At 37.2% G+C, this 27,105-nt stretch overlaps 2 protein-coding genes across 5 annotated transcripts in view; one reads left to right on the top strand and one right to left on the bottom strand.

Moving 5' to 3' along the window:
- Positions 1-4,147: 4,147 nt before the first annotated feature.
- Positions 4,148-15,404, bottom strand: THAP10 (THAP domain containing 10). Its single transcript, XM_025884472.2, has 3 exons — positions 14,673-15,404; positions 4,457-4,604; positions 4,148-4,351 (listed from the first exon to the last, which is right to left on the bottom strand). Exons 1-3 carry the CDS (start codon positions 15,099-15,101, stop codon positions 4,155-4,157), a joined length of 774 nt encoding a protein of 257 aa, XP_025740257.1. The 5' UTR covers positions 15,102-15,404; the 3' UTR covers positions 4,148-4,154.
- Positions 15,405-15,455: 51 nt separating this feature from the next.
- LRRC49 (leucine rich repeat containing 49) overlaps positions 15,456-27,105 on the top strand; it is a 168,602-nt gene continuing 156,952 nt past the window's right edge. For 2 of the 4 annotated variants that reach the window (XM_025884467.2, XM_073877295.1), the window contains exons 1-6: positions 15,456-15,735; positions 16,385-16,441; positions 18,390-18,477; positions 21,434-21,631; positions 21,972-22,074; positions 25,928-26,131. In XM_025884467.2, the coding sequence (XP_025740252.1) occupies positions 15,688-15,735; positions 16,385-16,441; positions 18,390-18,477; positions 21,434-21,631; positions 21,972-22,074; positions 25,928-26,131 (698 nt within the window). In that variant the 5' untranslated portion in view covers positions 15,456-15,687. Of the gene's footprint in view, positions 15,736-15,806; positions 15,904-16,384; positions 16,442-18,389; positions 18,478-21,433; positions 21,632-21,971; positions 22,075-25,927; positions 26,132-27,105 lie in introns of all 4 variants that reach the window. The other 2 variants (XM_073877296.1, XM_025884471.2) reach the window with 2 other exon arrangements.

The raw sequence follows: 27,105 nt of genomic DNA on the forward strand, positions 1-27,105 counted from the left end.
GCCTCGGATTCACTTCTCCACACGTCCTCCCTTCCAGTAAGTGGTCGCTTCTCTGTTCAGAGAGTTGTTGCTACTCTCTTCTTCAATCTCCTGTTGAGTTCGTAGGTGTTCAGAATGGTTTGATCCCTATTCAGCTGAATTCCTGAGTCCAGACGAAATCCAGGTCTCCTACTCCTCCGCCATCTTGCTCCGCCCCCTCTGCCTCTTCTAAGTGTCAGTTTTGATAGCTCGTGTCTTTTCTGCTCCAGAATTTCCATTTTGTTCTTTTCTATAGTTTCTTTTTCTCTTTTGAGATTCCTCACCTCTTCATTCAGTGTTGCTGTATTTCCAGGTTTGAACACATTTGTAACAGCTCTTTTAAAGTTCTTGTCTGCTAAATAAAATCTTAAAAAAAGGAGGGGGGAGCACCTGGGTGGCTCAGTCAGTTAAGTGTCTGCCTTCAGCTCAGGTCATGATCCCGGGCTTCTGGGGTGGAGCCGTGTATCGGGCTCCCTGCTTAGCAGGGGTCTGTTTCTCCCTCTCCCTCTGTGCGTGCTCTCTCTCAAGTAAATCAAATCTTTTTTAAAAAATAAAGTTCTTGTCTGCTAATTACAAGTTCTGGTTATCCTGGGGTTGCTTCCTTTTTGTCTTGATTATTGATCACACTTTTCCAATTTCTCCACATGACTAGTAGTTCTTAATATTGTATGCATTTTAGATGATAAATTCTGTCATCTTATTCTAAAGCATGATGGATTTTGTTCTAACAGCCAGTTAACTTGGCTGCACTCATAAACTCCAAACTCTGCTTCCTCTGTGATGGGTAGCAGCTAAGCCAAGGCTTCCAACTGTTGCTTTCTGCTGGGGCCCCTGAGGTCTCTCCAGGCAACACGTGTGTACTTCAGTGATTAGACCAGGATTTGGGTGGTTTATAAGCAGATTTTGGTCCTTTTCTCCAGTGGCTTCTACTTTTCCATGACTTGCCTCACCACTTTTCACTCCAGTAGCCCTTCATTTTCAACTCTGACTCCTCAAGCCAGTAAGATGGCAACTTTCTGCTTGAGTTCTAGCTGCCCCTCACAGCATGGAATGAGGAGTGCACCCAGGTGCGAAGGCAAGCAAAGGCCATCTCACCCACTGCAGTTCACCTCTTTTAAGGCTGACTTGCTTCTACTTGCTTCTGATGTTCCCCAGGTCTGTCAAAGTTACTTGTTTTCTATATGTTATCCATGGGAGGGTTAATCTGATACAAGCTTTCTTGCCACTGGCAGTATAGGAACTGCTCTATTTGTTTCCATAGGGAAATTTGGGGAGATTTGAAAGAAAATGACACCATCACCACCATCATCTCTCCAGAATTCCCAATATTTTTGACAGAACAAGCCTTATATTCACACACTCTTGATACATCTCTATCTTCCCTGACTTTATGTATGAATCCAATTATGTTTTCTAAGTATAAGAAATAAATACTGGCAGATAAGCCAGCCATAAAATACATTTAAAATAGAACTTACGCCCAGAATAAGATAAAAATTCTTGATAGTGATAGCAAATGCCTTACACGGTCTGGTCCTGTATACCACTCCAATCTCCTCCCTTATCATTCTCTGCTCAGTTCCTTATCTCCAGCCACCCCAGCCTCCTTGTTGTTCCTCAAATACCAGAGCACCTGCCATTCCTATCATGTGGAATGCTCTTCCCTCCAATCATTACATGATTGCTTCTTCTGATCATCCGGTCTCTGATCAAATATTGTACCTTCAGAGAGGCCTTTCCTGATTACCCTACCTAAAAGAGCAAACCCTCTCCTCCACCCCAATTATGTTCTAACATCTTACGATGCTTTGTTTTCTTCATAGCACGATCTAAAATTATTCATCCATTTCCTTGTTTATTGTCTGGCTCCCCTCTAAAAGGTAAGCACCAAGAGGGGAGAATTTTTGTCTTGCTTACCAGGGTATCCTTGGTAGCTAGAACAGTTATCTGGCACAGAGTATGTTTAATAAGTTTAATAAGTACAGGGCATCTGGGTGGCTCAGTTGGTTAAGCAACTGCCTTTGGCTCAGGTCATGATCCTGGAGTCCTGTGGGATCGAGTCCCACATCAGGCTCCCTGCTCGGCGGGGAGTCTGCTTCTCCCTCTGACCCTCCCCCCCTCATGCTCTCTCTCAAATAAATAAAATCTTTTTAAAAAAATAAGTACTTATCACATAAACAAGTGAAAAATGATATGGCAGGTGTTGAGGTGTATCTTATTTTTTCCCCATTAAACTCATCTGGCAACAAAAGAAATTAAGATAATTGAAAATATGCAAAAAGTATTCAATATTATATAAACTGTACGTTCTTCATATTTAATTTAAAATAAAGCCAGTATTTCATTTTACTTTAGGACAGTGAAACATTGCACAATACATTATAAAATCATGTGAATCAACAAACCAATATAAATTCTCAATTGGTAAGAGAAAAAAAACCTAACGGAAAAGGAAGAAAGAAAGGAAGAAGGAAAGGAAGAAAAAGAAAGAAAGAAAGAAAGAAAGAAAGAAAGAAAGAAAGAAAGAGAAAAAGAAAGGAAGAAATAAAGTGTTTAACACAGAGAAGTAAACTCATGGCAGTGAGATTTGGGGATGAATGGGTATATAACATTCGTTATAATTTGAATTAAGGCGATAGGCTATTTAAAAGCTCAAGGAACAATAGGTACTTACTAATAGTATTCAGCTTCAGAGGATTTGTATTCTTTTTTTTTTAAAAGATTTTGTTTATTTATTTGAGAGAGAGAGAGAGCACATGAAAGGGGGAGGGTCAGAGGGAGAAGCAGATTCCCTGCTGAGCAGGGAGCCCGATGCGGGACTCGATCCCAGGACTCCAGGTTCATGACCTGAGCCAAAGGCAGTCGCTTAACCAACTGAGCCACCCAGGTGCCCCAGAAGATTTGTATTCTTAATTTTAAAACACAATGCTCTCTCAAAACATCAAATAGTCATCTCAAAGCCAAAGCAGCAGCAATAATAATAATAATAGTTATGTATTTACATAATCATTGTTCAGGCTCACAACTTCTATTAATATTTTATTATTCTTTTTATTAAAATTACACTGTTCAAATTAAGTCACACATGAAATTAGCTTTGGAAGAAAATCACTTTGGTATATTATTTAAACCTTCTAGGATAAAATGCATGCAAGTTCTTCCAGTCATGAGCAACTAACAAGACATGTGAGGTATAAAATGGACATTTATTTTTATTATTCTCAATAGAAGATCAGAGTTATAATAAGTTTCTCAGAAACAATTGTAACAAATTACTTCATGGTACAAAACTGCCATAGAAATTTTCCTGGTGAATGGCAGATGGGGCGGCTATGTTTCACAGGCTTATTTCCCAAATGTAGAATTCAACAGAATGGTATTAATAGAGGAAAACCTAATTCTTGAAATGGGGTTATGTTAGAAATATAATACTTTTTTTTGGATGTTAATTTCAATATAAATTCATCAAGCTAATTGGTTTGTTGTGATAGGAACCAACGCAAATAGATTTCATTAACAAGGCAATCCAAGTATAGGAAACTCTATCTCTATTTAAATCAATTCCCTTCGAAAATTTTCTGTAAGAGCCATAACTTCACCAGAAATGCTTACAGGGACTGATCCACAGATCCAATAGTATTACAAATGGACAAACTAATAAATATACAACATAAAAAAAATAATAATCAAGGATAAGTCTCATGGCTCCCAAATCATTCAAAAGTATCACACTTGGCTGTGCTTACTATTATCTTCAAAATATTTAGAATAGTGACATTCTAACTTGTGAATGTCCTGTAAGTCCCACATAAGTGTTGTTTCTATGGTAAGCTTAAATATTCAGTGCTTCATCTTGATCTGGAAATGCTGCTATTGTGGTTTCGTCTTATAACTCGATTTCCACCAAAAGGATAAAAAGAAAAAAGAAACAAGAGGTGAAAGTGGGAGGTGGGGAGGTTTGTGGGAAGGATGATCTTCATGACCTTGGCAGGGCAGACATATTTTTGCCTTAGAGCTGAACAAATTTTGCTGATACCCAACTATCCCAAAGTGAAAGATTTACGAGAGCAAAGAAGTAATTATGTGAGCGAAGGTTTGAAAACCTATAGGACATCAAGTCATTTGATGTTGCATTTTTAACGAGACTCTTCTTTCACCTGCACAGCTATGTATGACAAATTGCTCTGCTCACTCTTCACATCCCAGTCTGCATCTGGCTCTGAGCCACTGGAATAAATGTCAAAGAGAGAGGCACTTCTGGACCGCAATCCGTTGGTCTGAGTAGTGGCATTACACAGTTGTTTTCCAAACACTTTCACTTTGGCCTGAATACCTGAAAGAGAATAAACACATTTGCCTGTGAAGTACATTTTGCTTGTCATTTATCTTTCATATACAAAAGATCAATTCAATTATCAGTCGAAGAGTCCAGACATACCAACACTGCGGTGAGGGGGTCTTTTCAGAGACATTTGTGTACTTTTATGCACTGGGCCTTCTTCACAGAGAGTAGGTACCGAAGTGACACCATAAGATAGATTATTAGCAGGGACTTGTGTTTGTTTAACTTCATTTTCACATGTAATCTAAAAATATAAATCAGAGGAGAACCGTGTCAAAGGTAGCCTAACTAGTACGGTTTTATCTTTCAAAAGTGAGAAGTAGTAAAAGAGTATAAATAATAGTTTTCAAGGTCACATAGTAGGAAGACTGGAGTTTGAATCCAGGCAAGCTGGCTCCAAAGTCCAAATTCTTAAGAACTCTGCCATACTGTTCCCTATATTTAACTGTTTTATTTCTTAAATTCCACATATGAGTGAAACCATATGGTATTTGTCTATTTGTCTTTCTCTGACTGATTTATTTAGCTCAGCATAATACCCTCTAGTTCCAACCACGTCGTTGCAAATGGCAAGATTTCATTCTTTTTGATGGCTAATATCCCATTATATACACACACACACACACATATAAAATATTCCATTTTATTATATATATGTTATATATGTATAATATAGCACATTTTTGTCCATCTTTATCCATTCATCTGTTGATGGATACCTGGGCCCTTTCCATATTTTGGCTATTGTGGACACTGCTGCTGTAAACATTGGGGTGCAGGTGCCCCTTCGAATCACTATGTTTGTATCCTTTGGATAAATACCTAGTAGTGCAATTGCTTATGTTACCTTCTAAGTATCCGAATCCTGCTCCTTTCTACCTCTTACTTCCCCTGCAAATCAAAATTTCTGTTTCACATTGTAATTTTTCTCAGGAAAGCATAAAAACATTTAAAGCCAATCATATTATTTTATTTAGGTATTTCTCTGTAAGGTATAAAGGACCAATGATTAGGCTTTCTAGAATAATGCTACTGCTATGATATCCAATAATTTAATACTAGTAGTATTATAGCTATTGATTTAGGAAAAAATAATGAGTTGTAAGCAAATAACTTATAAATTTCTGTTTGACCAGAATGCTTGGCAATTTATGATTTACATTACTTGATGTAATGAGCCCTGGGTGTTATATGCAACTGATGAATCACTAAATTCTACCCCTGAAACTAATAATACAGTATATGTTAACTACATTGAATTTAAATAAAAAATTAAAAAAAAAGAAGTTAACATAAGACTGAGTACCTAGAAATTATGTGGAAGAGGCTAAGAAAGGATATCTAGAATATGTAAGGGGGCCTGTGGGAAGAAATAAGAAGTGACAGAGAAACAAAAAACAAAATTAAAGTGCTCTGTGTTCTGCGTGGAGCACTGGGTGTTATGCACAATGAATCATGAACACTATATCACAAACTAATGATGTAATGTATGGTGATTAATATAACAATAAAAAAAAATTTAAAGCAAAAAAAAAAAAATTAAACTGCTCTGTAATTTTATCTAGTGCCCTGGTCGTGGCAATTGCCTTTGAACCACTGAAAAAACATTTTAGCTGGCATTCATAGTTGCTGTACTATAGGCTATTAACACCCAAGTTAAAGAAACTTTGTGAAGAAAGTTTTGTGAAGAATCTCTTCTTTTTTTTAAAGATTTTATTTATTTATTTGACAGAGAAAGACACAGTGAGAGAGAGGGAACACAAGCAGGGGGAGTGGGAGAGGGAGAAGCAGGCTCTCCGCTGAGCAGGGAGCCCGAGGTGGGGCTTGATCCCAGGACCCTGGGATCATGACCCGAGCTGAAGGCAGATGCTTACCTGACTGAGCCACCCAGGTGCCCTGAAGAGTCCCTTTGTAACAGGAATAATTACACCTAATATTACTGAGGACTTAAATCAAAATATAAGTCTTACCTTTTTATTTGTGTTTATAAAATTATGACCAATTTCTATTGGCTATATCTACTTCTAAGCCAAGCATTATAAAAGTCTAGAATAAGTACATATTTCTTTACAAAATGGGTTTATGCCTGAAAAAAACGGCATTTTAGAAATTTAATCAGGCTTTTAAAAATAACTTGTTCCCATTAGAATAATAATACCTTTTATCACTGAGAAAAATTTGCACCATACAGAGAAGCAAAAATAAACTAAAAATTAGCCATCATCTCTTTATCCGTAGCTAACAACTTTGTATTTTGGAACTTTTTTGGTCTTTTCCGTGTGTGCTTTTTTTTTTAAATTGGGATCATCTGTTTTATAACCTTGTTTTTTCCTTTAATAATCATGTTTCTATGTTATTAAATATTCTACATAATTTTTATGGCTGCATACAATCTGTTGTACCGATATACTGTAATTTATTAAAACAATCTATATTAGAAATCTTTGAACATAAATCTTTTGTGCACATATCTGATTATTACTTCTTCATATTAAAAGGTTAAGAAGCAGAATTTCCAAATATATATTGATCAGCTGGAACATGAGTCAAAAGAAAATACTTGAAATTAGGCAGAGAGAGAAAAAAGTTTGGAAAATATAGAAAAGATCACAAAAGACAAAGCAGATAAAATGAAAAAGTATCATATATGATATTAATTGTAGTACCAGAGGAAAAGAGAGAGAAAATAGGACAGAAGCCCTATTTGAGCAAATAACATCTGAAAATTCACCAAAATGGAGAGGAGACATTAAGACATGGTTTTACAAAAGTACTATTTGTATTTATCAAAATAAAAACAAAGGAAGCCATACCTATGCACTTTACAGTAAAACTGGAAAACAAAGAGAAAAAATTAGAAGCAGCCAGAGGAAAAAGATAACACCTTCTCTTCAAAGAGGCAATCATAGGAGGAAATGCCAAAACTCTTAAGGATACAGAAAGACTGAAAATAAAAGGATGTAAAAAGACGTACTATGCCAACACTAACCTAAAGAAAGCTGATGTTGCTTTATTAGCACTATATAACACAAAAACTGTTAGAATTAGATCAAATATGTAAGTTCAAAATTACAGTGGAAGATTTTTAACATGCCTCTCCCAGTAATTAATACAATAAGTAGACAAAAATTCCATAAGGATAGAGAACTTGTAAACATGATTAATAGACATATATAACACGTACTCAACTGCAGAACACACATTCATCTCAAGTGCACATGGAACATTTACAAAAACTGACCTATGTTTTGCCTAATACAAGTGCCAACAAATTTCAAAGGATTAAATTCATATGCTGTATATTCTCTGGTCACAGTGTAACTAACCTAGAAATCGATAACAAAAATAGAAGTACAAAATGCCGGTATGTTTGGAAACTTAAAAACCTACTTCTAAATAACCCATGAAAAGATAAGAGATAAATTTATAGTGAAATAAAAAGATTTACGCGGGGCACCTGGGTGGCTCAGATGGCTAAGCGTCTGCCTTCGGCTCAGGTCATGATCTCAGGGTCCTGGGATCGAGTCCCGCATCCAGCTCCCTGCTTGGCAGGGAGTCTGGTTCTCCCTCTCCCTCCACTGTTCCCCCTGCTTGTGCTCTCTCGCTCTGTCAAATAAATAAATAAAATCTTAAGAAAAAAGATATTTTATGCTAAATAATAATATTCTATATCAAAATCTTGTGGGACTCAGTTAATGCCATGCTTACAAGGGAATTTATAGTCTTATATGCACAAGAGAGTATAGAAAAATTAATTAGGCTTAATTAGAGTGGAATTATTATCACACAAAAAATTTATTCCACAAAATATTTCTAACATATCCTCATTTCAGAAGTCAATTTTTCCTCTATTAATACCACTCTAGGGAATTCTACAATTGGGAAATACTCATGTGAAACTCAGATGCCTCTTTGGCCATTAATGTGAAAACTCTGAAAACCCATGATCCAATTTAAATTCTCAAGAAGTTAGAAGAACAGTAAATAAAAATTTAAAAAGTAGAGGAATCAAGGGTGAACTATAATGTAAACTATGGATTTGGGGTGATAGTGATGCGTCAATGTAGGTTCATCAGTTCTAACAAACGTACCACTCTGGTGGGGACGTTGATAGTGGAGGTGCCAACATATGTGTGGGGGCAGTGGGAATATGGGAAATCTCTCTGTAGTCCCCTCAATTTTGCTGTGAACCTAAAACTGTTCAAAAAAAGTCAAGCCTTACAAAAATAATTTTTAAAATACTGGAAAAAATGTGAATATGTTTATTTATTTCACAGAGAGACACAGAGATAGCGATAGAGAACAAGAGTGGGGAGGAGAGGGAGAAGCAGGCTCCCCGCTGTGCAGAGAGCCAGACACCGGGCTTGCTCCCAGGACCCTCGATCATGACATGAACTGAAGGCAGACACTTAATCGACTGAGCCACCCAGGCGCCCCACTACTGGAAAATTTTTTTAAAAATGTGAGCAGCTGGGTAAAATTTGAAGTTATTTGGTAATTCAATGTTTTGTCTTCACATAAGCAAGTTGGTTATTCTTACGATATTCTTTGCATGAAATACCACATTTTTAAAAAATTTTTATTGTTATATTAATCACTGTGAAATACCACATCTTAATATGTACAGATATCTTTAAGTGAAGTTTTCACTTTTTAACAAGCTTGTTTAATGGAAAAATAGACAAGAAAATATCTCTGTTAATCATTTAGCTCAGTAATATATAAATTTAACCTATCAACTAAAAAATCAAAGTTGAAAAAAATAAGCACAGGGAAGGAAAAATGATACAAAATAATGAAAAAAAAATACTAGGAAAAAGACCAAGAAGGCAGTTTATTTTTTGAAAAGATTAATAAAAATCGAAAAGCACCTGGTGAAGCAGAACAGAAACAGAATGAAAAAGCAAAAATTACTACAGATCATATAGAATTTTAAAAGATAAAAGATTATCATAACTTTGTGTCAATATATTTGAAAATTTAAACTGACAAATTTTTAGAAAAATATAATTTGTCAAAATAAGTGCAGAAACAAAAAACTGAATAACCGTGTAACTGTTAAAAAAAAATGAATCCATCATTAAAAATCTTCTCACAAGGGGCGTCTGGGTGGTACAGTTGGTTGAGCATCCAACTCTTGGTTTCCTCTCAGGTCGTGATCTCAAGCTTGTGAGATCAAGCCCTGCAGTGGGCTCTGTGCTTAGCATGGAGTCTGCTTGAAATTCTCTCTGCCCTTCCTGCTCGTGCGCAAACGCTCTCTCTCTCTCTCAAATAAATAAATAAATCTTAAAAAAAAAAAATCTTCCCACAAGGAAAACTCCAGGACTAGGTAAGGACCAGGTATCTTTATCAGCGAACTCTACCAAATATTAATACCAAATTTATTAATGAATATATGCCAATTAATAGAAACGTTTCCAGAGAATGATATAGAGGAAATAACTCCAAATTGGTCAGCATAATCTTGATATCAAATCTGAGAAAGACATTTCTTTCTTTCTTTCTTTTCTTTTCTTTTATTTATTTGTCAGAGAGACAGAGTCAGGGAGAGGGAGAAGCAAGCTCCCTGCCCAGCAAGGAGCCCAGTGCGGGACTCAATCCCAAGACCCTGGGATCATGACCTGAGCTGAAGGCAAATGCTTAACCGACTGAGCCACCTAGGTAACCCTGAGAAACACATTTCAAGAAAGAAAAATTATAGACTGAGTTTGCCCATGAACACAGATGTAAAAATCCTATTAGCAAATCAAATCAAGCAATATATAAAAGAGCAGTACGCATTGGCCAAAATGTGTTTCCTTCAGCCATGCAAGTTTGGTTCTATATTTCAAAACCAGGCAATATAATTCACCACAATAACAGAATAGACAAAATATACGATTATGAATAGATTCAGAAAAAGCACTTGATATAATTCAACACCGTTTATGATTTAAATCTGTAGCAAAAACTAGGAATAGGCAGGAATATTTTTTTATGATGAAAAGCAGCTGCAAAAAAACACACAAAACTGTAGCAAAAATCATGTCAAATGGTAAACTTAAAGCCCTCCCTTCCGGAAATAAGAATGAGAAAAAGGATTCCTCATCACTTCTTTGGTTCCCAACACTGTAGTAAGAATAGGAAATAAAAGCACAAACATCAAAAACTATTTACTGACATGTTATAGACATGTAGAAAATTGGAAAATATCTACAAATTATTGGAATAAATAGGTTTACACAAGGTTTCTGGATACAAGGTCAACAAAAATCAATTTATCTACATAAATACATAAAAAATAAAATTTTAAATACTGCTTATAATAGCAAAATCAAATAGGAATAAATCTAATTAAAATATGTAAAAACCTTTACATAGAATGCCGTAAAATATTTTTAAGAGGAATGTAAAAACCCAGATAAATGTAGGGCTATACTACGTTCATGGATTGGAAGAACTGTTATGGTTAATATGCTCTTTCTCCCCACATTCATTTATAAATTCAATGTAGTCCCAATCAAATCCCAATAGATAATTTGTGGAAACTGACAAACCAATTCTAAGATATATATGGAACTTCAAGGAGCCCCAAATAGCCAAGACATCCAAAATGAGCAAGGTAAGAGAAATCGATCAATTGAATGTTGGTTCTTAATATAAGCCACAGTAATTAAGGTACTGTGATAATGCTGCAAAAAATATGCAAAAGGATAAATGGGCAGAATTTAAAAATGTGGAAACAGACTTAATGTGTACATAGAAACTTATGACAAAGTTGACACTGTAGGACAATGAGGAAATGCTGGTCTTTTCAATAGAAGACACTGAGTCAACTGGGTATCTATAAGGGAAAAAAATGAAACTTAAACCCTATCTCACATCACACACAAAAGTCAATTCTGAATGGGTTGTAGGTCTGAATGTAAAAATTAAAAACATTAAGTTTATAGAAAACAGCATAATAGAATGTTTTAAGCATTAAGCATATAGAAAAATGTTGGTAACTTGGTCTACATTAAAATTAAAAATTTCAGTACATCAAAAGACACTATTAAGAGGAAAGAGGCAAGCCACAGTGGGAGAAGATATTTGAAACATATTTAACTGACAAAGGAAGCCAGAATTTATTAAGAACCCGAAATCAACAAGAGTTAAGATAACCTGACAGAAAAATGGGCCTATCACCAAAGAGGCTATCTACATGTACAATTAACATTTAAAAAGGTGTTCCCTTACTAATTTCATTTACAAATGGGAAATGCAAAGTAAACCACCACTACAAACCTTGCAGAAGGACTCAAATATGAAAGTCTAACAAACCAAGTGCAGGCAAAATGAGAAACAATGTAAACTCTCATATGCTGCTGGTAAAGTGTGAATTGGTAAGACTATTTTAAAAAAACACTTGGAATTATTTACTGAAGTTTAACATACTATGTCCCAGCAATTCTAGGTATATACCATCAGAAATGTGTGCAAATATGAAAAAGACATGTTCAAAAATGCTTATAGCAGCATTACTTATAATTGCCCCCAAATGGTAACAACCCAAATGTCCAAATAGAGTAGAACAGATAAATTTTTTAGCATATTCATACAATGGACTGCTACATAATAATGAAAACAAATTACTGCTGTATGCAACAATATGGATGACTCTCACAAATATAATGTTGAACAAAGAAGCCAGATGCAAGAAATACCTACATGATTCTACTCTTTGAAGCAAAAAAAAAAAAAAAAAAAAAAGCAAACTTGGTTCAAGGAGGAGGGACGGCTGCAGCTCAGGTGATATAGGTGCCCCTGGGTTGCTAGCAGTGTTCTATTTCTTTGAGTTATCTAGTGGCTACACTTGTTCGGGCTGTGATAATTTAATGACAATATTTGTGCACTTTCCTGCATATTTGTTACACTTCAATTAGACAGTTTAAAAGATACAGTTGGATAAAAAAGTAAGAAATTAACAGTGAAGGAAAATAATCATAGTCTCATGAAGCAAAATATCAGATAGTGTATAGTGCTCCTCAGAGCCCCCTTTCTCCTGGGAGATAGTCCCTAATCTTTTCTCAAGCTCCCTACAGATAGGGAACATTCAGTTATATTTATCTACATTAAGCACCAACTACCCAGAACAGTGTCTACAATAGCCCCTCAATAAATGCTGTAGAATGCCTGGAAATTTGATTTTTAGTCAGTTAGTCCTGGAATTGGAAAAACAGTGAGTGGGGAAAGGAGCCAGAGGTGGTACAAGCAAACTTAGCAATGTTACTGGGGTTCTCAATCCAGACCTGGCGAAAAAGGGATTGTGAACAACTCTAAACTCTTTTTAACTTTACATACTTTTAAAGTAACTATTAATAAAACTAACACATAGTTTCCTAATAAACAGCAAGTATATTAATGTAATATGGATTGTTAGAAATGTTGGCTGGATATATTATATTAATATATATAATATTCTAATTGCAAAGTAGGTTTGGTATGTACTCCGGATTTCCTCAAGGTTAGCCTTTGTTATAAAATCTTTGATTGTTTCACTAGCCTGACTTTTCTTCTCCCAAGTTTTGATTAGGTGCTCTAATTATGAGGAAGTAAAATGGTATAAGGGTGTGCATGGCATGTTTAATGTTCCTCTCTTTTACTACATATTTGCATTTGTGTATTGTATACGTGCTTAGGTAAAGGTTGGATAAGTAGTGATAGTGGACAGATAAGTATAGAGCTGGGTGAGAAGGGTAGCTGGCAAAGAACTGAAAAGTCTATTAAAGTACAAAAAAGTGTTCTTAGAGTCACATAATCACTCCACAAATATTTATTGAATTCCTAAAATTTGCAAAATATTGTCTAGGTACTGCCAATACAATAAAGAACATGTCAGATAGGATCCCTGCTCTCATGGAGCTTACATTCTAATGTGAAGACAAACATTAAGCAAACGACACAATTATTTAATGATAACTGTGATGTGTTATTGAAGTATATGTCTACCGAAGCACATGAAATATATGAAGAATGAAAATATATAAATAGGGGGCCAAAGGGAAAGGATGTTTGAATTGATTTTTAAAGTAAAAAGACTTAATTGATGATGATGGTGAATGGGAGGAGCATAATTCCAGGGTATTATGTGAAACAAATGAGTGAAGGCTTGTTGGTAGGAAGGAACATCGCATGTTCAAAAACAGAAAAGATCAACATGACTGGTATATACTGAGCAACAAGGACAGTGGCCTTGGATAGGACTAGAATGGTAGGCAGGGCCAAAAAGCATGCAAGGACTTGTAGGTTGTGTTAATAATTTTGCTCTTTATCCTAGTAATTTCAGGATACCTTAAAAGTGTCTTAAGCACCCACTCCCATGTAGGGAGCAGGTTGGTATTTCAGAAAAAGTTTTGGTCTGGCAATTGGACTTAGAGCAAATATTACAGGCCGGTGAGGAAATTCTTAATCTCCTGGATTGACATCCTTGTGCATAAAGTGTGAGTCTGGACTAGAAGAGCACTTAGTTTCCCTTCAGCTCTAAAATTCTACCAACGCATCCGAATATTCAAAGCCCAAATGTCAGTTACAGATCAGCTGACTTCTTGGTGAACTCTTCCCATCTCTAGAAATGAACACCTTTTAGATCCAATTAAAAGTCATAATTTAATCTATGTAATGGTGATAGGGCTGAAGTTTGATTATCTTAAATAAGGCTGGGAAGTCTTCATTAAGATGGGAAGTGGGGAAGAAGATATAGTGACCAGATGCAAAGTAAATCTAGGCAATGCATATGAGGATTAGTAAATTAGCAGAAGAGGGCAAGGTGGGAAAATTCAGCTCACTGTGATGTTTTAACTTACAGGAAGCTAGTCAAGAGGAAGTTTAGGAGCGGCAAGAGATTGTTTATCAGCAAACCCCATCTTCATCCGTAGCTCCGCATCCCCCTTCCCTCACCATTTTGGCAGTTATAATCATTTCCTCCAGCTCAGGTAATATGTTACGCAAAAACAGTTTCAAGCACCCCTTTCCTTGAGATTTGCTCAAATGGAACCCTTTCTATTTAAAAAGTCTGCAGCGGACTGTGAAGGTGACTCTAGAATCTAAAGGACAAGAGTGTGAGTCGGCCTGAGGCTGGGGGAGAAGGAGGTTAAGAAGGAACTGTAATTCCATAGTGGTCATGTTAAATAGGACCTGGAGATCCCCGCTACCGCACCCTCCTAATTTTACAGATGGGAAAACAGAACCCTTCGAGGTGAGGGGACCTTCCCCAGGTGACACTAGTGGCAGAGCCGAGCCACAGTCCGGGGTTCCTTCCACGACCCTCGGTGGACTTCTGATGGCCCTTTACCTGTGAAGGCGCAGCCGTCTTCCTGGCCCGGAGGAGCGTACAGGAGGCCGGCCCCGGGGCGGCCTCTGCCTGCCTCACTGCCTGGGGCTCTCCTCCCTTTTCGGGGCCGCCCGCGTGCTCTCCTTCTTCTTCCCCCTTAGGTGCTGGGGCGGACACCCGGTGCAGGGTGGGCACGGCGCCCGCTACGAGCCTCAGGCGCTGGGAGAAGCGCAGGTTCTTCTGGATAACCGAAGAGACGTCAAAACAGGCCGGCGCGAAGTGGTCCGAGCAGATGACAGAGCGGTCATTGCCCCCGTACCAGTCGGCGCGGCGGCCCCGCACGAAGCGGTCCCACAGCAGCCGCACGGCCCGGTCCTTGGGGAAGCGGAACAGCGACTTTCCGGACTTGGTGGTGTTGCCGCAATGGGCGGCCACGCAGCGGGCCGGCATGGCAGCGACCTCGGCCTCCGCACGCCCGCGCGCTCCCAGCCGGGGCGACGCGGTCCCCCTGCGCCGGTCCGCGCGGCGCGGCGCCACGTCGGCGCCCCTACCTCCGGCCACCGGAAGTGCCGAGCTGGGGCCCCACGGGGCCGTACGCCGTGCTCGGATATCGGCCTCCGCCCGCGCTCGGCGGTCCTCCCCCGAGAGCAGGTGGCCACCCGCAGAGGGATCCAAATTTCGCGCGGGCGGAGCTGAGGTGGGCCGTAAAGAGGAACGGACCGGAAGTGGTGGTTGTCATAGCTACCGAGGCGGCCGCCCTCCTCCCGGTCTCCTCCTCCCCACACTCCGGCTCCTTTTGTACGAGGCCAGGAAAGTAGGACGAGGAAGTGCGGACGCACCGGACCCGGGCAAACATCACCGGAGGCTCTATCGACCGGGTTGGCCAGTTGATTTAGGAGAGGACCAGACCGGAAATGGTCGTCTCCATGGTAACCCCTGAGCGGGTTGCCTGGGAGATGACCCCTTTCTGTCTCTGAGTCTCCGCTGTATCGTCGCTTCTAAGGCAGATCTAACAGATCCTGGACTGTCTCCTGCCATGATTCCCGGGAAGTACCGCTCTGTTTCTGGCCGGGCTGCGAACAACGTAGGTTGGGTCTCCTGCCTTCCCTTTTTCCCCATTCGTATCGTTCTTTCTGACTGGCGTCTTTGTCCTAGGTGATGGGCTGGTATTGGGACCAGGACCAATGAATCTACTCAAGCTATTGTCTGACCGAGGCTTGAGATATGTGGACTGGACCAAGGCACTTGGAGGGTATTTAATATTGTATGATGGGTATTCAAAGTCTTGTCCAGGTTCTTGGCTTCCCAGAAGGTGGAGCTGGTCTGCTGTGAAAGGCTAAGGTTCATTTCAATTCTTCTAACCAATCTCCCACCCGTTTTCTTAATTTAGAAAAAAATGTATTATTAATAGGTACTCCCCCTCTTTCACCTGTCCCATTGAGATATTTAGGTAGACTTGAAATGGCAAGTGTCAAAAACCTGAGGTGCTAAGGTAGAGGGTTAAATCGCTGCAGACATTTTGGAAAATAAATCACAGTGAAACCTTTTAATTCTTAGTCGTGATTTTATTGTTTTCGGCAGATCCTCAGAACAAGATCATTTACCACAAACAAAAAGCAAGCATTCTGTTTTATTCTAAGTGTTTGTTATATCTTTATCTGTACCAGTTTGGGGAGAAATATGCGTGTATATAAGTTAAGAGCATATTTTATGCTATCATTTTTACATTGCAGGTGAACTGTGGGCTTCATCTGGTTATTCAAACATCATCGCTTCCTGAAAAAAGCAAAGTAAGATTTAAGCAGATTTGTATTTAAATCAAAGATAAATTATTTTGTAATCTACACAAATAGCAGCATGATTTAAAGAGTAGAGCTAAAATAATTTTTATTTTCTGCCCACATAAAGTCAAAGTCTCTTTTAAAAGCCTCTTTTAAAAACTGATTCTTATTTCACCAATTACAAGAGGTGAGTTTTGTTTTGTTTTGTTTTGTTTTTTACATTTAAACATTTCTTAAGTCAGGATTCTTCTTAAAATTGATGGCACATCATAGTTGAATTAGGAAAGCTTTTTCTTTCTTAGTAGTGGATAAAATGATGGTATGTCTTCCTACTGATGGCATCTTATAATGGATAAAATGTGATAATTTGGGGGGATACATCTACACATTCCATTTAAAATCAAGGAGAACATAATAGATTAGCAGTGAAAATATATTGAGCTTAATGCTATTTAGAAGTTAAGATACGAACGTAAGATTCTTTTTTCCCAAATTTGCACACAGTATCCCCTGGTGTTTCCATTATTTCTAGCTTTAGATTTGATTTTTGAGATACACATTTTTCTTTCCCTCCTGTCTCACCTCAGCACTCAGACATACTCATCTACCTCCCACAGAACTGTCTCAAGACACAAAACAATTTTTCCCCCCTTTGCCCAAGTTGGATACCTCCAACCATCACAATTCAATTTTTTCCTAAAAGATTATTCAGTAGATGTCACTGGGGGAACTCTAAAGTGAAGGACAGAGTTTACAAACAACTGCATGAGGAGGGTTAGGAGGGGCATGAGGAATGTTGATGGAAGGACACCATTAGTCAAGGAGGCAGTAGTTGATTATACATTATATGTGGAAATAAACACTTGGAAAGTAGACCATTTGATCATCTTGAATAAATAGCAATTAGCTAGATTAATTGAAAATATTCTTTATTATAATTGGACGTATTGGATTTCCTCCAAAGTTTTGCTAATTGATTTTGCTGGAAAGATCCTGTTTTATCATTAGAGTGTATTTCTAGGAACTATGTGCCTTGTCCAGATTGTTTTCAAACCCATTTACTTTCTCTAGAGTGGACATATGTTCTGAGAAAATACCTTTAGCTCATATAATTCATAAAGTTATAATGCAAATGCTGTTATAATGTTTATAGTATGGATGAATCAGAAGCATCATAACTATTTTAAGATATGTACTTAGGGTTTTTTGGTGGCTAATCATGAGTGGTTGTTTTGGTTTTGTTTTTCTCAGTCCTCCTATCAAATAATTTAAAATAAATTTAGACAAAACCCTTCTTAGAAGGTTTAGATATACAATTTTATTATACTTGGATTCTTAAAAGGAATTCTAATGATAAGAACATCGTGATTTTTTCTTCAACAGAATTTACTTTTTGTCATATGGTTTTTGCTTTTGTTTTCTAGAAAATGGTTCTTTTAATCATTGTGTTTGTGGTGAGGATATGGAGGAATTGCGAGTGGTTTGGAGCATAGTTTCATCTGACCTCATGAAATTGACTCTGATTGTGTGTGTATGTACGTGTGTATGTGTGTGTGTTAAAAAACTCATAACATAAAATTTGCCATTTTAGCCATTTTAAGTTGTACAAATTAGGGGTATTAAATACATTCACAAGGTTGTGCAGTCATCATCACTATGTAGTTCCAGAACTTTTTGTCACTCAAAAGAGAGTCCCTGTACCCATTAAACAATCACTCCCCATTTCCTCTTCCCACCGCCTTTGAAAACCACAAATCTGTTTTCTGTCTCTTTATATTTTTTTATTATCAGTTTTTCATAGATGGAATCCTATGCTATGTGCCATTTTGTGTCTTGCTTCTTTCACTCATCATGTTTTCAAGGTTCATTTCTGTTGTGGCTTGTGTCAGTATTGTACATAATTTTATAATTATCTTCATTACTTACTTAAAATTTTTCCCCAAATAATGTTTTTTAGGTTGAATTCAAGCTAAATAAAGAAACACCATCATTCTCTGGTCGACTCTTGCAACATGATCTTGAAAGAAACTACTCAAGTAGGCAAGGTATTGTTCAGCAAGTAGAGGTCAGATATGGCTTATCTTATTTGAGTAATATTTGTTTAATAATCTGGACTCCTAAATGCAAATTGACCTGAATTAAAAGTGAAATGGTTCATTAACCAATGGCTCATTAATCAAATTGGTTTGGTATTTATTTGGATCAGAACCGATTTTATATATACAGTGTAGTAGATTATTTCAATACAGAAAAAGCAGTTGTACTGTAGTTTGAGGGTGGGCTATGCACAACAGAATGGAAAAGAATCTTTCAAATACTGTCTTAGAACTAGGAAAAATGGCTAGTTAATGAGGGTAAGAGTATGGGAACACAGAAGTCTAGGAAATAAGGAAACAGTGGAAAGAGTGAAAAATCAGGAGTAGAAAAGAAATCTTTCCCTTACTAGTGCATATAATTATAGATATTTTATATCAAAGGCTTTACACTTTGGTGTGCATCACCTGAGATTTTATTAGAAAGGCAGGTTCTTAGTATTGCCCTTCCTTTCTTCCTCTTCCCCATTCTGATTTTGTAGTTTTTGAGTGGGATTTGGAAATGTGCATTTTAATGTCTCGAGTGATTCTGATGGATGTGGTTTGTGGACCACTCTTTGAAAAACATGGTCTTATATGATCTGGTTATATTTCTGAAATGTATTTTTCAGTTCAAGGAGGAATTTCCTTTAGCACATTTGAGTTGTTAGTTGGTTGTTAACAACTGCTAGCCATCTGTAATGGGCTAATGTTAAACACTACAGAATCCTTATATAATGTGCCATCCCCACCTCCTAGGAGTTTGTATAAGGGGGTTGATCTGTATAGGCATGTCCAGATTGTTCATCTCATTACTGCATGAACATATGGTCATCTTGAATATTTGATTAGTTTTTCTTTTTTTGTTTTGTTTCCTCTTGGGCCCATCTAATTTGACATGACTTTTCTCTTTCTTATATCCTACAGTCTTGTCTTGGCCAACTGCTAGACATGGCATCAACCTAACTGCAGTTCCACACTACAGGGAGCATCTGTTTTGCTCTTTTTGGTTCAGTTCAGTACATATTTATTGAGTGTATACTATGTGTTAGACACTGTATTAGGAGTAAGACTTTGATTTTTTTTTAACAGAAATAGTATGTACAAAATAATTTCCAATTAACTTTTAGTAAATTGGAAAATCAATTAAATAATTTATTGATTGCTTACAGAATTTGGATTCGGGCAAGAATATAAGGAGTACAAAATGAGGTCTATCTCCCAAAGAGCTTATAAATTTAATTGGGAAAACAGGGGCTTCATTTCTGGTAAATTAAATAGTGACATATGAAATAACAGGAGATGTTTCAATTAAAATTTTGCCACATAGTAATGTGGTTTATATGTAGGGTGAAACATCCCACAAATATGTATGGATGTTTGATATACAAATATATGTGCATATATGTGGGTATTTATATATCCATATAAGTGTGTGGATGTGTCAATCATAGATCACTCTGGTTTCCAGTCATTTAAAGGATCTTTTTTGTGGGTTTTAAGGTGTTTCTCCCTAATCGCTCTCATTTCTTGCTATTTCTCGTAAGATATATATCACACTGATTGTGATAGTAAGCTCATTATGGGGATAGGGATTATGACTTCTGTGTATAATAGGAACTGAAAAGTGTGAGGATAAAACTCCTTTAAGCATAAATGAAACTACTCTTTGATTATTTCCTGTATACCCCAAGTCTTTTAAAGTTTTAATCTGCTTCTTAAATTGAGGATTGGCTTGAAGCCTTAACAAAATAATTTAAAAACCTAACTCTGATGCTAGTAAGAGAAATCAAGGTTGTCTGTTGTTTGGTGTTTTACCTTTATCATCTTTAGGTGACCAGCTACACCTTAATCAGTTAGTCCTTAGACTAATTTTTGTTTGTTTCTCTTTTTTTTCAACTATCTGAATTTTGATTTCCAAATCAGTTTATTGAATCATGGTTGCTTTGGTATCCTGTTAGGAGCTGAATCCTGTTACAAGAGCAGTTCGTTGGTGAACGTGATGTCAATTCTGAGTTACTCTAGAACATCATTATTAGTTATCTTGATGTTTCAAGATATTTAGAAAAGTGGAGTATGAGCACTGATTATTTTGTACAAGAAGTTAGGTGTGTGATACTTTGGTTTGTGCTCTGTAGACCCATAGATGCTAGCAAATATCGTTGCTTGACAGCTTTTTGATAGTATCTATACAGAACTTGATTTTACGTTGTCATCATATTGTCTGATGGTCTCCCAAAGAGTATGTTAGCGTCCTAGATTTGTTTTTTTCTTTTCACCTTATTGGTCCATTTAAGCAGAAGAATTCTGTGGTAACCGTGGTTTCTATTTTACTGCTTATCGCTCCCTTCAACATCAGTTGCTTCTTTCAGGAAATTTTCTCTTCATAGAAGATTCTTATACTCCTCTGATGTTCAAACTGGCCCCTTTGACCCATTACTCAAATCTTACCTCATTTCTGGAACTTCCCAGCAGCTCTTCTTGACCATTCTACATTCTTCTGGGTCTTTACAATATACCTTAATATCCACCTCCCCCCAAACCCATCTTAAGTGGAAAATAACTGTCACATTTATGTGTGAATATATAACAGATACTATTTTTTATTCTGCATTTTGTGTACGTTGTTCTATATAGTCTATTAATTTCATATGTGTTTGCCAGTTAGATGGAAAGCTACTTAATTGCAGTCAGGTTTATAGGACCAACAGCCTATAAACTTCATAGGAGTATCATATACCCTGTGGACCCTAACTACAAATATACAGTATTTATCCACATCCATTGGTCTCTGCAATATTTTCTACTAATAGTAGTTGAATATACAAAGAAAAAGTGATACATCTGCTATCCAAAACTACTTTCTCTGTATTTCCAGTAGCAAAGTCATGTATTGTAGCTTTGTGATAAACTTTTTGATATTTTGAAGGAGATGGAAGAGTAATAAGCCCTTCACCTTGTAATAAATCATCATTCATCTCATCCACAACAAACGTGACAGAACTATGTGGGCTGGAAATGAAAACTACCATGAGCTCCTTATCAGCATTTGGAGATTCTTCCATTCAGACACCTTCAAAGTCCAGAATCCGGCAGGGCTGTCATAGTGCTGGCCCAAATGTATCTGGTAATGAGGGACTATCATCTCAGTTTTAAGAGTTAAAATTTAGTACTAGGAGTCAGCCTTATAAAGGGGTAAAGATAGCACTAGAGTAGTTCTGTACTTTCAACCAATCTATAGGGCAAGGGAAAAATTATTTGGTATATACAGAACATGTAGTTTAGGGTTGAGGAGGAAAGAAACAAACTCAAATGTAGTAATTAATTTTAAGTGTAGAGAGCTATGGAAACTGTACTTTCCAGAAAAGATATTTGCAGGTGCCAAAGTTCTCCAAATATAAGGTGACTTTAGTTTCAAGATTTTAAAGGCTTTTCTTAACAAGTAATTTGTATATCATTTTCAATAGGTGATCATATTCATCTGGCGAGCTCATCAATGCCATCATTTCCCATTCTGCAGCGTTCTTCTGAAGAGAAAATTCTTTACTCAGACAGGTTAACCCTAGAAAGGTGAGGACAATTTCTTTTTTTTGTTCTTTTTTTGACTAGATAATATATAAACATGGTACAGGATTGGAAGATAGAAAAGTCTTTCTCTCTTCTCTTGTTCTCCAGCTCCCCAGTTCTCCCACATAGGTATAATCATTGTTACCAATTTTTTATTTATCCTTCCAGAGGTATGGGGAGGGATTTTAGAGCTATGTAATGTAACAGAGCTTACCTATACCCTGAAAGAATAGTATAGCAATTCTAGACTACAACATTGATAAAAATGGATTTTAGGATAGAAAAAATTACAGTGTAGTCCTCATATGGGCCTTTCTGGGCCCTATCCAGTTGAGTTCTTGTTACCTCACTGGCCTGACCTCCTGATTTTTCCTTCACTCACTCTGCTAAAGTTACACCTGCCCTCCTTGGTGCTGCATGAATACACCAAGCATGCTTATACCTCAGGACTTTTGCACTTGATGTTCCCCTACGTAGAATGCTGTTCCCCCACATATCTGTAGGCTTATTCCCTAACCTCCTTCAGGTCTTTACTCAAATGTCGTCATGTTGGGGATAACCTTCCCCAGCCACCATCTCCAAAGCTACTACCCCTTCTACCCTGACGCTCCTCAACCCCCTTCTTTGCTTTATTTTTCTTCATAGCATTTGTCACCCTCTAACATATGAGGTATTTTACTTATCAAGTTTATTCTTTGTCTCCTCCTACTGGAATATAAGCTCCACAAACACTGGGAGTTTCGTTCAGTTCTGTATCCCCAGCACCTAGAACAGAGCCTGGGACAAAATAGACTAAAAACTTTTTGAACGAGTGAATATATTTAGGATTTGATCCCTAGCTTTAAACCTAGGAAGCCCTTGAACCCTCTTACACTGTTGGTGGGAATGCAAACTGGTGCAGCCACTCTGGAAAACAGTATGGAGGTTCCTCAAAAAGTTAAAAATAGAACTACCTTATGACCCAACAATTGCACTACTAGGTATTTATCCAAAGGATACAAACATAGTGATTCAAAGGGGCACCTGCATCCCAATGTTTACAGCAGCAGTGTCCACAATAGCCAAAATATGGAAAGGGCCCAGGTATCCGTCAACAGATGAATGTATAAAGATGGATAAAGATGTGGTATATTATACATATATAACATATATATAATAAAATGGAATATTTTATATATATATGTGTGTGTGTGTGTGTGTGTGTGTGTGTGTGTATAATGGGATATTACTCAGCCATCAAAAAGAATGAAATCTTGCCATTTGCAACGACGTGGATGGAACTAGAGGGTGTTATGCTGAGCTAAATAAATCAGTCAGAGAAAGACAAATAGACAAATACCATATGGTTTCACTCATATGTGGAATTTAAGAAATAAAACAGATGAATATAGGGAAGGGAAGGAAAAAGAAAGTAAGATGAAAACAGAGAGGGAGACAAACCATGAGAGACTTAACTATAGGAAATAAACTGAGGGGCGCCTGGGTGGCTCAGTTGGTTGAGCGACTGCCTTCGGCTCAGGTCATGATCCTGGAGTCCCAGGATCGAGTCCCGCGTCGGGCTCCCTGCTCAGCAGGGAGTCTGCTTCTCCCTCTGACCCTCCCCCTTTCATGTGCTCTCTCTCTCTCAAATAAATAAATAAAATCTTGAAAAAAAAGGAAATAAACTGAGGATTGCCGGAGGGGAGGTGCGTGGTGGATGGGGTAACTGGGTGATGGGCATTAAGGAGGGCACTTGATATAATGAGCACTGGGTATTATATAAGACTGATGAATCACTAAATTCTGCTCCTGAGACTAATAATATAGTATATGTTACCTAAATTGAATTTAAATAAAAAATAAAAAATAAAAAAATTTAGGAAGCCCTTGGCAATAGAATGGTGGATGAAGCACCCCTATCCTACCTTAGTGCTATAACCAGTCTAGACAAACCATTGCTGCTATGCATGCCTTTAGCTTAGCAGTGTGTTTCCAAGAACAAATTGTTTTTTTTTAAAGATTTTATTTATTTGAGAGAGAGAGAGTGAGCGAGCGAGAGAGAAATGGAGTAGGGGGAGGGGCAGAGGGAGAAGCAGACTTCCCTCTGAGTGGGGAGCCTGACATGGGGCTTGATCCCATGACTCTGAGATCACCACTTGAGGGCACTACATCTCATGACAGCTTTGCAGTATTGTTCCAGCATCAAGTAGGAAATACAGAGGCAAAAGTATTGTCCAATATACATCAGGTATTAGGGCAGGAGGTGTAGCAACTCAGGGATTTTGTTGGCTGAACAACCACCCCCCCCGACCCCCTCCCAGAGAGCCCTGGTTTATTATGTGTGTGTGTTTGCTTGTTTTGCTGCGTGGCAGGGACTTAGGGGGCTAGAGGATGGACAAGTGAGCCTTGCAGTTGGGACTTAGTCATTGGATTTGGAATCTGAGAAAGTGACTTTATTTCAAGCTATAGTGACTTATGTAAGAGGGAGGTCCGAGATTATTTATTTTCCTTTCTCAGTGATGACTGACTCAAAGATTGGATGAACTAGAAGCTGGGGGTATTGGTAAGTTTAACTGAGAAACAGAGGAAGACTGAAGCAGGAAAAATGAGACAAAGTTTTTTGCTAAGCAGATAAAGACATCAATTTTAAACTAGAATACTTGTCATTTATTAATTTATAATTTATAAGACAAGGAGCAAATGTGGTAATATTGAACGCATGAAATGAATTCCAAATACTAAGCACACATTAAAAGAATTCAACTACTGTCTATTATATTTTACTCTTCTTTTTTAAGCCAATGTTTTCAGGGTCTGTATTTTTAAACATCATATCTTTGTCAACCGTTCACCTTCAGTCATTTCTTTGTGCTGATCATCTTTTCTCTATAAATGAGGACGATTCTGATCACATACAAATTTCACTCATGCTTGTAGCATTCTGATTTATTTTCTTTAAAGGTTACATTTGCTTAATTTTTACGGAAAGGAAATAGTTCTAATAAGTCTCTCCATTAGAGTTGTTCACACACTGATCAATACAGCGACATTTTCTTTGAACACTGTTGAAAACCTCAGAGTAGAATCACTCCTCTCTGGCCATTTATTATAGTAGTGGAATTCTTAAAGGGCCCTGTATGTATTTACTTCCCATGTAAGACATAATAACTTTTTGCATAATGGAGGCTTTACTGTTTCAAATACAGCTGAAAGCATGTATTAGTAAGGTTTCATCCTATCCTATAGCATTCTAAATGTTCTTCAAAGTCTAAAGTTAATGTTGAACATGTAAACATTCTTAAAATCTAAGCTTCTGAGGAAATGTGTTATAAGGACCACATTTCCATTAATGGATTTCAGGATGAAACTGTTTCCATCAAAGTGAATTGTAGATGGCTGAATTTCTTACTTTTCCTAAGATGTTATCTATGAAAGACCTGTGTATAAATTGTTGTTTTTTTCCCTGAAGACTTAGTTGCCTGGACAATCTGTATCAGTGGATTGATGGCAAGGGCATCTCTTGTGTTAAGTGACATGGCTCTTTGAATCATTTCAATTTTGAGAAGGCAATTACATTGAGTGTTTTCTGATGATAATTCAATTTTATGTGAAATAATTGATATTGGAGATTTTTTTAATACAATGAGAGCTTAGATTTAATTTTAATAATTGCCTTTGCCAAAGTATATTGTCTTTTATAGAAATGATTTACAACTAGATCTAGGAGGCTCAGTTCCTGGAGGCAAGAAGTGGTTCTGTTTATTTTTTTTCTCCTCATAGCATGGGAGCACAAAGGTACTATTAATATTTGTAATAATAAAAAGAGGAGGCAGGTTGTCACATCAAAACTTTATTAACTTTTTAAAATGTTTTCTAGGCAAAAGCTGACTGTATGTCCTATCATTGATGGAGAAGAACACCTTCGTTTGTTGAACTTCCAACACAATTTTATAACTCGGATCCAAAATATTTCTAATCTACAGAGGCTAATATTCTTGGATTTATATGATAACCAAATTGAAGAAATCAGTGGGCTTTCTACTCTGAGATCCCTCCGTGTCCTTCTGCTGGGGAAAAACAGGTAATCTTTGTAGAACAAATTTGTTTATTTACTTAGGGCTAATGTTGAGACTTCTGGTGTTTAGATGGCAGCTCAGAATTGAATAATACTTAAGAAACTAATAGACTGAAAAAAAAAAAAGAAACAAATTGACCAAAATTTGGTAAGATTATTTGAATGGATTAAGATTCAGTCATAATTTGTTTTATGAGATTCAATCTGACAGTCAAACCAAATAATATTTAGTGAATGTGTATTTTATTATTTCCATTGCTTCCCAGTGCCATATTTTATATGGAAGTAAATAGCAGACTTTGGCCTTAACTTTATGTTTTCTTGGGCTATCTTGTAAGTGTGTGTATTCACTTTGGGCTTATGTGTGTTTCACTTATAATTCCTCCCAGTGCTTGACTGCGGGTAGACATTTGATATTTCATGTTTGTCAAATTACTGATTGATTCTTGTTCAGATGGTGTTTTCAGTATGTATTTACTATTACATCCTATATGAACTTCCCCAGTTCCTTTTGTAAGGCTCTATTATGTAGTACAGTTACACAATTTCTGACTCATTTCCTTGGTATTTGTCTATGACTTTTCATTCTCTTTTGCTGGATAGCTTTTGCAATGCCTACAAAGAAGAGCTGTTTAGCAAACTCCAAAAATGATTTTTATATTATCAAATGATGAATTTTAGATACCAAGCTTGGTTCCACCCGGCCCCCCTCCCTGACAGCATGGATCTCGAATTACTTCTTTATTCTCACTGGCCAGTGGTAGTATAGGGTACTTTTTCCAAGATCATGCCCCAGAATCCTAGGCTCTTGTCTGTTCTCTGTGGTTTCTTGGAAGTTCCCACCAATGTAGTTTATCGTTTATACTTGGTTCAAGCATTAAACTGAGCATTATGGTGGCTGGAGGGAATTTGGGGAAATTATAGGAGCATGGAGTCTTAGAGCATAAAATGACCTCAGAGATCAGTTCTCTCATTTCACA

This window comes from Callorhinus ursinus, unplaced genomic scaffold (genome assembly GCF_003265705.2).
Source record: "Callorhinus ursinus isolate GAN/ISIS: 27379988/994484 unplaced genomic scaffold, GSC_fseal_2.0 scaffold25, whole genome shotgun sequence".
NCBI lineage: Eukaryota > Metazoa > Chordata > Mammalia > Carnivora > Otariidae > Callorhinus > Callorhinus ursinus.